Source organism: Megalops cyprinoides, chromosome 2, assembly GCF_013368585.1.
Source record: "Megalops cyprinoides isolate fMegCyp1 chromosome 2, fMegCyp1.pri, whole genome shotgun sequence".
Taxonomy (NCBI): Eukaryota; Metazoa; Chordata; class Actinopteri; order Elopiformes; family Megalopidae; genus Megalops; species Megalops cyprinoides.
Genome location: NC_050584.1, coordinates 15246343 through 15259614, shown reverse-complemented (window position 1 = coordinate 15259614; position 13272 = coordinate 15246343). Strand labels below are relative to the sequence as shown.

At 40.5% G+C, this 13272-nt stretch overlaps 1 protein-coding gene across 3 annotated transcripts in view; it reads right to left on the bottom strand.

Annotated features, from left to right (window-relative positions):
- ctnnd2a (catenin (cadherin-associated protein), delta 2a) overlaps window positions 1-13272 on the bottom strand; it is a 271850-nt gene that overhangs the window by 51530 nt on the left and 207048 nt on the right. For all 3 annotated transcript variants that reach the window (XM_036520857.1, XM_036520856.1, XM_036520858.1), the window contains one exon: window positions 13083-13266. In XM_036520857.1, the coding sequence (XP_036376750.1) occupies window positions 13083-13266 (184 nt within the window). The remainder of the gene's footprint in view (window positions 1-13082; window positions 13267-13272) is intronic.

Sequence of the window (13272 nt, the reverse complement as noted above, 5' to 3'; positions counted from 1 at the left end):
CAGACCCCTGTTTGCCTTGTGGGGGTTGACTGCTAGTCTATAAGTGCTATGAGGCTATTCTGTGAGCATAGCATTTGATGTCAGGACAATAATGAACACCATCCAAGCCAATGTAACTCTAAACATCAATGTTCAAATCACTAATTTAATATTCCTGCTTTCTTCCACCACACATAGGCATTTAAAAATAACAATCAGCACCCCTAATCCATATGAATACATTTTCCAGATTGTACGGTGTGGCATTGTTGTTTCTTTTCATCACAGTTTACAATACAAATAATTAATAGGTTTGGAATGAGCAGGCACCCCACTGACAGGTCTTTTTTTGTGGAAATTCACAAAGGCCACAAATCGTGCTCCTTGGGAAGCATTAGTGGGACATTGTATGAATGCCCATCTGGGCACACATTAGAGGGCTAGGCATTCCTTAGTGTCAGGGGGATGTACCAAGCAATGTTGTGGGCACTACAACAAATACACATGCCTGTTGTGAGTTAGAGATTAATTATACAGTAAGATTATTCATATTCTTCAGATATCATTCATGTGAGCTCAAATGAATGCAATTACATGATATTAATTCCCTAAAATACAGTTTTAATGATGCAAGGGTGATACAGCACGGTATATACTGAACTGACCCCATTGTGAACCACAGAAGATAAAATCTGCTGTGGGGTAGAAATGCACTGTCAGTTTGATCACAGATCCACTGCAGAATCCTTCATTAAATAATGCACTTACAGAACAGCAGTGTGGCAGAGTAGCTTGTTATGTTTTTACCAATTTTACAAATACTCCACAGTTTAAACATTTCTGCTGCATAATGAAATATCCTTAAGCTGAGATCAAGGACAAAGCTCTGGGGCAACCTACAGCTAGTGTTGATTAGGTTGACAGGATATGGTTTGAAGTGTTTTGATTCTTGCATATATTTAGTTGCTTTACAGACTTAGCAGAGTGACTTACATATCTTAATATTTTATCCATGTTATCTATTTATACAGCTGGATATTTACTGAGGCAGTTTGGATTGAGTACCTTACCCAAGGGTAAAACAGCAGTACCACAGTGGGGAATTAAACCTGTAACCTTTGGGTTAAGAGACCTCCTCCACCACATGACTGCCCTTCTTATAGAGCAGATATTAACATATTAATGTTGACTTCCACATATAGGAGTGTATGCTTCAGCCATCTCTAAGACAGCAAATTTCTTCCTTGCAAATATGTGGACACTGTGCAAATATGCCTCTGTTTGAGCCCAAAAAGAATGACCTAACCTTAGAAAGCTTAGCGGCAGCTTTTATGGAGGAACTGAGCTGGCAGTCTTGGTAAGTCTTCCTGGTAGGAGAGAGGTCGGCTCTGCCAGCCCCCTGTGTGAGTCCTCGCAGATTGTGTGTGGGCTCCTGTTGGCCGCAGCGGAAGGAACAGCGGAGAATCATGGTGTCGCGCTGCGTTACAACTGACGGCTGTGCGGCAGGCGCCATGGCGCCCGCGCCCGGTCATTTAACAGTCAATCAGACATCCCCTGCTTTAACGACCCATGAAACAGATACATTAGCATGCTGAGATAAGGGATTCCAGGGTAGCCCTCTCTCATAAATGGGAGCTGTTATAACTCAGCACATTTCTGCACCTCCCCCTCCTTCGCTGTTCAGCCATTGTACCAACACAAGGGTCTCACAAGCTTCCAATTAAAAATGTGTGTTTACTCATGGATCTTATTCTAAAGAACCCCCATTCGAGGCAAATAAAAATGTGGTGTGCTCCGAGCCACGGTAAACACTCATTAATCAGGGCTTTTCCAGGCAGGTGAAATTGTGCATATTGAGGAAGGCGGAAGCTTGTAATTTAATAAAATAAAGCAGATACCAAGCTTCTAATCATGGGGAAAAAATACCCCTGAGAACACTTCGACATCCTGCTATGCGGGGACTGTAAAATGCATCATCTAGCAGGGGAACAGCTAGGCAATGCGTTAGCTAAAATTTCATTATTCATCGCGGACAGCTTTTCTCCTTGTACACTGGGGCTGCACAGATGTCAAAAGAGGAAACATGCGCTGCAATTATAATATTGTAGCCACTTGATTTATTTGGCCATCATTTTGATGTAGTGCCAATGGTCTGACAGGGCCTGTTCAATAATCAGCAGCTCTTTGTCAATATTCCAAAACGATAAAATTATTTAATAAAGCCTAGCGCAGAGCGGCCAGCGTAATCCCCTGCTGACAAGGCGGAATTGCAGACTGCTTTCATTTGACACCCTTCATAAAGTATTTGGGCTAGAACAGAGAGCTGGAGGAGAATAAAGAAATTGGGATCTGATGAGGTGAAAATGCTTTCTGGCTCTCACATGCTGTCTCGCAAATGACGAGCCAGGAACAGCACCTGTCAAATGTAAGCAATCAATTCAATGTGTATTAAAGTTAAACATTGGCAGCAAATCAATATGTGTCATTGCCTTGAAAACACAAACTTCTTACAAAGTTCTACCTTACAAAGTTCCACCCCCCCCCCCCCCCCCCCCCCCCCCCCCACACACACACACACACACACACACACACACACACCTTCTACACACAATTAACTGCAGGAATGATCTGTAGGTAGGGTTTAAACTTCCAGGCAGGTTACAGCTAATCGTCAGTAGTTAATGAGCCTCGTGGCTTTTATTGCTTATTCATTTAATTTATTTTCTGTCACTCCCAATAAATTCCATCTAATCAATTAGTATACTTTGTCAGCTAATTACTTATTGAACACAATTAACATGGGATTCAATCAAGCATACCTTCTAAATGTTTATAGTGATCAGTTTTCCAGCTCCTCTTCCATGTAATAATACTGCTCTGTGCTACACAAAGGGTGTTTCTCTTTGGTACAAAGGTACAGGGATGATGAGGTGTTTAGCATATAATGATTATATTCAGTAGCTCAGCCTTCAGTGTTGTATTTTGGTCCAGAAAGATGCTCCATGACAACTTTTCATTGCAGCATTACCAGATTCTGAAATATGGCTATGCCCAAGTTGTACTTCTTTGGATCAATACCATAAATTGCAAATCACTGAAATAAATACCTTTGGTAAAACAATAACATTGAAAATAACATTTTTTAATATTAGGTCATTAACCTCAAAGTCTGGTCTTGTGAATGAAGTAGTGAATGGCAACAAGTCAGATATCTTTAATGTATATAAATGTGGCTAAGACCAGACAAAAATACAGCACCACCCTTGATGACTAGCTACTCCCCTTGCTTATTGGCTCATGGGGGGAGTGCTTTGTGCACTGAGATGCATTGAGTCAGATCTCTGCTCACCATTGAAACCTGGGTTTAATTTTTCAGCTTTTTAAACATTGCTCAGTACACTGAGGATAAGATCCCATGAGGCTCCAAACCACTGTCTTACTTGTTTCCTAGCTGCTATGCAAATTTATTGCACAAATTTGTTGATTTACTATCAAATCCAGCAGCCTCTGTACGGTTTAAGTGTGGAGGACTTCAACGTACAGGTAGCTAAAAATGGCTTTCATATCCATTCTTGAGAATTCATTCTTGGCTTTGTCTAATGATCTGTTGATTACCTTTAGAACTGACATAAAAGCATCTTTCTGCATAACTGCATCAGTGTCAACTGAACAGCAACACTAATTAACTGTTTAATTGTTTGTGATTCTACCTGCAAGTCATTTAAACCCACACTGTACAGTATTTCCTGAGCCACCCACTGAACTTCCAAATTTAACATAAATTACACAATAAATAACAATCAAACAATATATTAAAATACAGCTTACAATACACACAAAAAGAGCCAGTCTTATGCACATTTTTAAACAGATCTGCCGTGAACTGGAAGTCAGATAGACAGATGAATCTCATATTAATAATATTTTTGTGTCTTCAGGCTCCAGTCATCCCTCTATATTTGTGCTTCTTGACCTCAATGCTCAGACATAATGCACTACCAGATCCATTTGAACAGACCTGAAAGCACATTTTTCTAAAGTGAACTGTGCTATTCTAGTTCAGGATATACTTATCTGACACATCAATTTATACAACTAAGCCAAGTCACTTCAAACTTATCTGGTATTTAATATTTATTTCATGTGTAGCACTGTGATGTATTTTGGATTCTGTGATCTAGTGACTGATATATGGTGGTATACTTGGCATCCCTTGTCTAGTCAGATTGCACAAGTTAACCCGTGGCAGGGCTCGAATAGTGTTGTGCTCACACTCACTGGTCTAGGAGTATTGTTGACACTGTTGCTCGTTCAAATTGAATGAATAGTTATGTTTTAGTGTGCTGGAAGTCGTTCTGCATAAGTGCATCTGCTAAATGCGTGTAATGTATTGTAATCTAAAGTTAAGTATTGTGTCCCACAGGGCTCAGCCTTCGAGCCTTTACTTGTCTTGGTCTACATGCTGCATATTGGAGATGCCATCTGTAAACACAGAATGCCTTTCTATCCCCATCTTTCCGCTGCAGCACCCTCTTTTGGCACTTAAGGGGTTTCCCAAGGCCCTCGGTGACGGTGATCAGCGGGCATACTCCGATCCTCCCATCGGCGTGTGCCCCGCAGTGGTTCACTGTGGGGCTTGCAGTGTGGAAATAAAAGCTGCTTGTCTATCAGAGGATTGCGCCAGGCTCAGGTCAGCGCTCCTGTGTGAGCCTGGGAGGGAGCATGAAAAGCTGAGCCAGCTGTGCAAGTGCAGACGGGGCGAGAGAAATGGTGAAAAAGGGGAAAAAGCAATAATAAATAAAAAATGGATTTTTTTTTTTTTCCTCAAAAAGATTGCTGCACTTTTGTTACATTCAGATATGACAGCTGCACTGCCCTTTTATCAGTCTACATGAACGACTCTAAAAATTCCCTGCAACTTGCAAAATCACCACTTCTGTGTTCTGCCACAGCGTATCCCTGCTGAAGCTACACAGTATAGCCCTACCCTTTATGTACAATGCCTTGACTGTTTTCAGAAAAGAAAAAAAATTTACTCACTTAACAAGAGAAATAATGGGAATCATACAGTATTTTTCTTGCCTCTTGTATGGGCACGCAGATTAATGTGTTTGATCCTACAGCATATAAGAGATAAAACACAACATAGCAGATCAAATTTTTACACTCCAAAGTTAACTGTAAGCCTTATCCTCTGTCCTCCCTTTCCTCCTCTTACATCCATCTATTCAGAATGTTGAATTAAAATACAGGTAAAAATATTTTTCAAGGAGAGTAATTTAACCAACTTCCAGGCTGAGGGGCAGAAGATTTGCTACTGCATTTAGTACGATTTATTTGCTCTACAGCAAGCACATTGCTTTCTTGGCCAGCTTCCATTTAATAATAATCAATTGTCAAAATAATATAGACCAGGGGGCTCCAACACGTCACTCGCGAGCTACCGGTAGCTCGCTGCCTGTTTTTGAGTAGCTCGCCAAAAAGATTTCAAAGGTTCAAAGATTATGTACAAAAAAATCCGACAACAAATAAATGCACCCTGGAAACCTCTTCCCATTTCATTCCAATCAAATACACAATGTCCCACCCCCCTCCAACACAAAATGATATCAGCTGTCAATCAAATAAGTTAGGCTACTGTCAAGTTTGCCAACACGTCGTCACGTCAGTTACCCTGTAGGCTAGCTACTGAGGTAGCTACTGAGCTAAAGCAAGGAGTTTGGTGGTGTTAACTTAGCAAGCCAGGTTACATTATAAAATAGCCAGATTTATGATGAACAAAGAAAGTGGCCAGGCCAAAAAAAACATGCTATTTCCATGAGGAATGGGAACGCAAGTTTTTTTTTTTCCCCACAAATGTGAAGGACAAGTGTGTGTGCCTCATCTGCGGTACCAGTGTTTCAGTCGGTAAAAGATGCAACGTTCAGCGCCACTTCAGGGACATTCTAAAGCTCTTAACGTGAAAAGGCTTAACGTGGCTTAATGTTCCAAAACAGCGATTAATGATCACCAAATTTGTCTGACAACTCACGCCATAAACAAGTAGTAATGTTTTCTATGTTTTCTATGACTTTGATGTGAATATAACATGTTTTGATATATTATGTGTGTAACATAGTGCTGTCACTACGGTTGAGTATGTGCTCTGACTGCCATACTAACGAGCCTGGCTCCTTGGTGTCTCGGTCAAAGCTGCAGTTTGGTATCCTGTAGACCCGGGTTTGAGGCCAGGTGGGGTGACTGCTCTTGCCCTTCGCTACAGTGACCTTGACACATTCAAATTTGAAACGTATGGATACAGAATATATATTTGACATGCTATTAATGTGAATTTAAGATGCTTTTGATCCAAAATGTGAGCTTTGGATATTGACATGTGATACATGTATATACAAAAAGTAGCTTAATTCAGCTGGTTAATGTGAGTGTTTTGATACGTTATGTGAATAAGTGTGAGTAATATAAGACATGAGCAGCTCTCCGCCACTTCCATTTTTTCGAAGTAGCTTTCAGATGAAAAAAGGTTGGACACCCCTGATATAGACTGACTCAAACTAGCTAGACTGTCTACCTTCATGCGAGAAATTAGCTATCTAAATAGGCTTAAAATAGTGCCCAGAGTTCACAATAAATTTTATCAATTAACAATGCAAAGAATTATTTGACAAGCTGAGGAATGCTTCACTAGCCATCGCTTGATATGTGTAGTTATATGCAAGCTAACCCGCTTTTGCTAAGTCTCCAGGCACTATTAAAGATATGTGAGATTATACTGCAAGCTAAATATAACAAAGTAACAAATTTCCTGCACAGAGATTGTTTCATTCTACAAATTTCTGATGCCAGGGCTAGCCGACATGTTCTGGGGGTATTTAAAAATAAATTTAAAAATAAATGGATAAATAAAATGGATCATTTTACAAGTATCTTTCTCTCATTGGCTGACAGAATATACTGGACAAGACAAAATAAACCAATTGGAAAATACAGAACTTGAACTGGATTTTCATTGTTAGTTGTAAATCAATTATAAGGTGATCTCTTAACCAACCGAAGGTGTTGGCATGCAGATTCAGGTGGTTCCGGCCCATCATTGCACCACCCTACCTTGCATCAGTACATAGGAGGTTCAGTACATTCAGAGTGTTCTCCATCACCTTTTCCTGGGGTCAGGGACAAAATGTCCAGTTTTCCCACAAATGGCCTGGGTGTCCTTTTTTTAACTCTTCTAGAAAAATAAATTTTGATTGATTGACTGATTTTTTCCAGCTGTTTCAGGGCATTTAATTAGTTAATCTCTAGATGGCTCTCTATTATCTTTTGCCAGCAAATCAAATGGCTGCTGGAATTAAAAGTCCCTGTCGCTTGTTGCCAGGGGAGAGAGTCCCCACAGGAGACGCAGTGTTTCATATGATAAGAAATTACCATTTGAGACTAACTCTTGGGGGCAGTAGCCTTGCTATTGTTGCCAAATCTCACATGGGCAGAAACATCTTGTCATGTGGTCTTCCAACATCACAGCACCTTTCACCACCTACCTTTACCACTGTTCACCTGCTGTCAGAGACCTGGCCATAATGACTGATGTTACCGCTGGCTAGTATATGCAGACAGCAGCTTTCATAATACCCAGTGCCAGTTTTCAAAGAGACGTCCACGTTATCAGTTCAGTAGCATGTACCTTTCATTTTTTGAATATTGCCTGGCTCTCCTGGGACAGCTTATCTCTTTTTCCCCCCTTTCACTACATTCTACTGCATGGTTGTAGGACCCTTAAAAGGAACATGAGAATGCATATGCTTTCCCATGGCCCTTTTCTTCGGCATGCCTGTTTTGCAGAGATACAGGCAAGTCCCTCTTCCAAAGCTCGCCATTCTTGTATTAAAAAAAAAAAAAAAAAACTCAAAGCCTCATTCTGGCTGTCTCTGGAAGTCTCTCTGTTGGTTGATATTCTCTTAACTCTGATATTTCCAGTGCCATGGTGTGGATGTGCACTGAGTTGAAATAACTGATCCTTCAGAGGAGAGCGATGGTGCAGCAGAGCCCATCGGGCAAGGGATCACAGAGAGACCGACGTTCTTCGCCTGCTGACAAGTTCTTGAACTCTTTACAAGGCTCACTTGTGCCTGTGTGAAGGGCTGAGGATACCATTCATCAGCTCTGCTCTACTCTCTGGACATCTACCCCCTGTCCACACTGCTTGTGTTTAAGGACATTACCCTGGCTGTGCAAAAACAATCAGCAGATCAAAATGCCATGACCAAAGGCCCGACCTTATACATTATGCCCACTGCCACACTCTAGCTCTAGTGAGCTCAGTCTGCTGACCAACGAGGACATGGAGAGGCTTCATTATGTTGGAGTTAAATCCTCCAGAAATAAGCAGACATATGCTGCCTGGGGCTGGCTAAGGAAACTGCACTGCAGTTTTCGATTTGGTGTTTAATTCATCAGTGAATTAAGACGTAGCTAGCTATGCTCCAATGTTTGGAACTATTGATAAAGATATTGAACTGCTACTGCTAGCTAGATATACTTTGCTATGTAACAGAAAATAACTACCATTGTAATTATTTAGCATACTGTAGTAATTTGCCAATACACTCTTAATGTTAAATTTGTTTTTCTAAATGTATGTTTTAGATTAAATTAAAAGTAAATTGTTTTTCAAAATTGGTTGTTTCTTCTAAATGGGAGTGGTGGCTGCTGGACCACTTCAGACATCATTAGACATTAAGGGCACTTCAGCCACAAGACATTTGAACTCTATAAGGATTGGAATGGATGAAACTTCACTGTGTTTCAGTATATGTAATACAAAGTGTAAAATGTAGGCTTCCAATACCCGTGTCATCCAGCTATTATCCATGCACGCTACCAGTGCTTGTAAATCTTAATTTAAAATATTAACTCTAGAGTATAAAAAATAATGGAAATTTTTTTGACAAAAACTGTAAATGACAGTAAAAACTGAAAAGACCAAAAAAAGTAGGGAAGTCCCAGTAGGAGCTCTACAGCACTCTTACTTGACCTATATCATAACAATGGATGCTTCTCCCCACAAAATGCGCTTCATTCATTTTAGACACAGCATTCACAATACAGTGGGGTGGGATGCTGAGGATTCCGATATTCTCTTAAACAGTTACCTTCAGAATGTTCAACATAAAATTGTACCCATAATCATGATGTGAATTTTTTTAAACGTTCTCACTCCTTTTGTTCTTTCAAAGGACCTATACTGTGACACTAAATCACTTGCAGAGCTAGATTGACTTCTTTGGGTAACATTTCTACCAATGGATTTGTTGGTTGCCCAAGTGTTGATTATACTTGGATAAATTTCTGCACTATTTATATTTCACCATATCATTATGAAAATTCATGAGGACCATCTGTATATTCATTTTTTTTTTCAAACTCCAGTATTACAGTGGCAACTAATTTAATATGAACAGGAATTTCATAGCATAAAAGGTCATAAAAAATGTGTGCACTGCAGGCACATTTTATAAAGGGTATCCTTTCAATAGCTCCACGTGTGCATTACAGAGGGAAAAGCTGTCGCGCATTTTTGGATGCCCACTGGAACTGTGCTTTGTGGGTCTGAAAATGTCTTTCTATTAGAGAGGTTTTCTTCCCTGTGGAGACACGGTTTAAAATTTTGAATTTCTCTCACAAAAGTGATTTACAGAAGCAGTGTGTCGGAATCCCGTCGGGGAAGGTTCAATTCCAGCAACATCGCCTCACTGGCTCACTGGCTCTCAGTGGTGTATACTACCAGACTGAGGAATGGCTGAAATGCATTCTGACAAATATTCCACCTAAACTGAGACGTTAGCCGCTAAAATACAACTTGCTTTCTGCAAGAGACCTGAGAAGAATGTGAGGTGATTTTTCAAATCGGAATAAAAAACAAATGGTCTTGAATGCTTGGGTATAATTTATCTGCTAGGAATCTGATTACACTTAAAATACATTGAGACTCATTAAGAAAGGCCCAAATCTTAAATCCCCTACAAAACAAACCTGCCAAGTACTCCACCCTTGTATTTGGTAGGAGTGGATCCTTAAAACAAATAGCTGGATTTTAGTGGCATTTTTCTCCCAGCAATTTTCCTCCATTCATCCAAGTAACAAAGGCTGCATTACAGTGGTATCAGTGCAGTGGAGCACAAATACTGTCAGGACCAAATGGAGGACTGCGGTGACGGCACATCAGCAAAGAGACTCACAGAAAACCCACAAGGCCACACGAAACTCACTCCCATATTGCAGCAATAAATAACACTATGCAATGGGACTAGAATTATTACACTTTCCTATGTTACTGAAAGCGTTTAAACACACAATGAGACCAGGAAGTCTGGCAGTGGGCAGTGTACTGGACCCATGTTTTCCCTTCCCTTCTTATTGACCGCATTAGACTGCATTAGAGTAAGTACTTGTTCTCTTAAATATTACTTTGAGTTCTGTTTTTACCCAAATGAACTTCTTGACATTAGTCAGAATGTTTCAAGTAAAGACTTGAACTGAATTAAAGCAGCATTAACCAACACTTCCTTTGCCAACATTTTGATTACAAATTTATATATACATATATTTGTCCTTGGGGTAAAAGCAGAGCAGGGACCTCAGACTCACAATTGGGGTAGATCAAGTGAGAGGAGCCAGAACTTTAGGAACACATTGATGGGCTGTGATCAAACAGAATTAAGATGGACAAACTTCACTCTAACTAAATAACTAAAATGAACAAATAAATGAATAAATAACAGCAATAATAATATTAATAACATTGAAGTGTTGCAGTTTTCATTATTTGTTGCTCTGAACAAGCAAATACATAAATAAACAAATAATAATTATAACAATAAAAATAATGTTAAATATAAAATGATTTAATTGCAGCAAGAAAATCGTGCAAGAAAGAAAAACACAGTTGGTTATGGCAATGTTACAGCAATTTCCCGAGTTATGCTCGAACCAGCAGTTTGGTGGATTTCTTATGGCATTAGTACAGTGGTGTGAACAGGGTGTCAGTTAGCTACGCTATCACTACACTGCTGGTGTGAATGTGACCTTAGTTTACATTGCTCTTTCCATGCATTTCAATCCTGGACTAATATGTACTGATGAGCAGAATTATCACTGTTACTTTTAAGGTTATTGTTATTATTTATAATAACTCCCTTATTACAAGCGTATGCATATGGACACACTCCTGCTCAACATTGACCTGTACCTTAAAGAGGGAGGGGGTTTCTTTGCTCCCCACCCACAGGCATTGCTCTGAAGTAGTGGAAATGAACTGCCTGCAACTACAGGTTTCGAACGAGTCAGACAGGACTGTTGAACAACTGATTCTGTCCCATCATTGACTAAGAGTGATTAGGACTCAGGTGTATTGATCCCCCAAAATGCTTCCTTCAGGCCATCAAGACCATCACAAGACATATACAGCTAAAGTACTGCACTGTGCTAATGGGTAAAAGGACTGACACTACAGCTTAAAGGACCATCGATACTACAGCTAAAAATCCTCACTGGATCCTCACTAAAAATCCTTTACTGCAGAACAACTCTGCAACAATGATGCAAAAAAGAAAAAAAATCAATCAGAATTCATTCTGAGTATGCTGAAGGATGTCACAAAAGATGGAGTCCATCAGAGACCCGTATAGCCAGTCAGTGCCTCTTCGAACCTCACGCCACATTGCCAGTCTGAAGTGGATTTTGGTTTTAACTGCCACAACACCATCCTTCTTCAGTGGATATTGTGTTTAAATACATGACAACACCATCCACTTTGTAACGACTTTTATAAGCAGAACTGGAGGGTGGATTTCAATTCAGAAGTAATGGGAGTCATAGGGCACTCTGCAGGAGATTTCATCATTTTGAATGGAAATATAGCACAAGACAAATCATCAAAAAGCAGAAATATCATTCTCAGGGGAACAGTTTAATGATGTACATGACTATCCAAACCAAGATGTACAAAAAAGCAGTTTCTATCCTTTTGTAAACCCCTGGATGAGTTTAAAACACAACAAAGAGTGAAGCCCTTATACAGCACCCAGTTTAATGTAGTTTTGTACTGCTGTGTTGCTATGGATACTAGACAGAATGAAGTCTTAAGTGAGACTGATATCTGGCCCTGGAGAATCATCACTTTTGCTATGCTTATTTTTCAGAGGACTCACTGCACAAGAATATATACATAAATCATCATATGGAATATTTTCATATTGCATATAAATGTCATTAAGCATTATTACATGAATCATGCATTCCGTTCACCAGGGTACCTTACTGCCGTCTATGTGCGAGTTATGAAATCATGCAGATGGAAGGAATTTAAATGTACATTTACAAGGTTTATATGCTATCATGATTCAATTTCACCCATATGGTTTGCATGCATGCTTGAAAAATAAACAAGCTGTTCTCAAGGTTGGGACCACATGAATAAACAATATGTTATGTGGTGGCTCTTCTGCACAGGCAACAGGGCTACAGCAAGACAAGCTACAGTTTCTGCAAATTCATGGTTAATATTTTGTATTCTCACTTTTAGGAGAGATGTAGTTCTGTTTTTTTTTTTCTTCCCAGTGACCAAGAGAGAAACAGAAAGAGAGAGAGAAGGAGGGAGAGAGCAATACACTTACTCCCCACCATCACCGGGGCACTTCATAGATGGCACTGCTGTCAAGCCGCACCAGAGATGCAGAGTGAAGTGTACAGCATATTGACGTTTTCACACGAAAAGTCTGCAGTTCGAACCCAACTGGTCTGACGTGCTTTTGTTTCCTGCCCTCAGGCCCATTCAATACAATACATATATGTATAAACCCTTCAGAAAGCATCACATCTGTAAGGAAAAAGGAAAGATCCAAGATTTTTTCCAGCCTACAGGCTACACACAGTAATGGTGGTACGCTTTGCTTCACCCATGGCGGACTGGTGGGATGGCACAACACTGACTTTCGACCTTTCTCACTTTCATCTCCTTCTGCTTCCATAAATAATAATGGCTGTCATGACAGGAGGACTATCTGAGGGGAGCGCTGTGCTGTGGGGTGCGGGCTCGGTGCACTGACCTCAGGCAACCCGTGGCGTTGCGGAGCACCTGCGAGGAGTGCAGATGCAGCTTGCGGTCCTCCTGGTGGGGCGAGGTGTCCCAGGCTGAGTGAGGGATGATGACCGTGTTGGTCAGCACCGCCAGGGCGTCCTGGATTATCGGCATCTTCAGGGCGTCGCAAGAGGACAGGTTCCACAGCACGCCTGTGG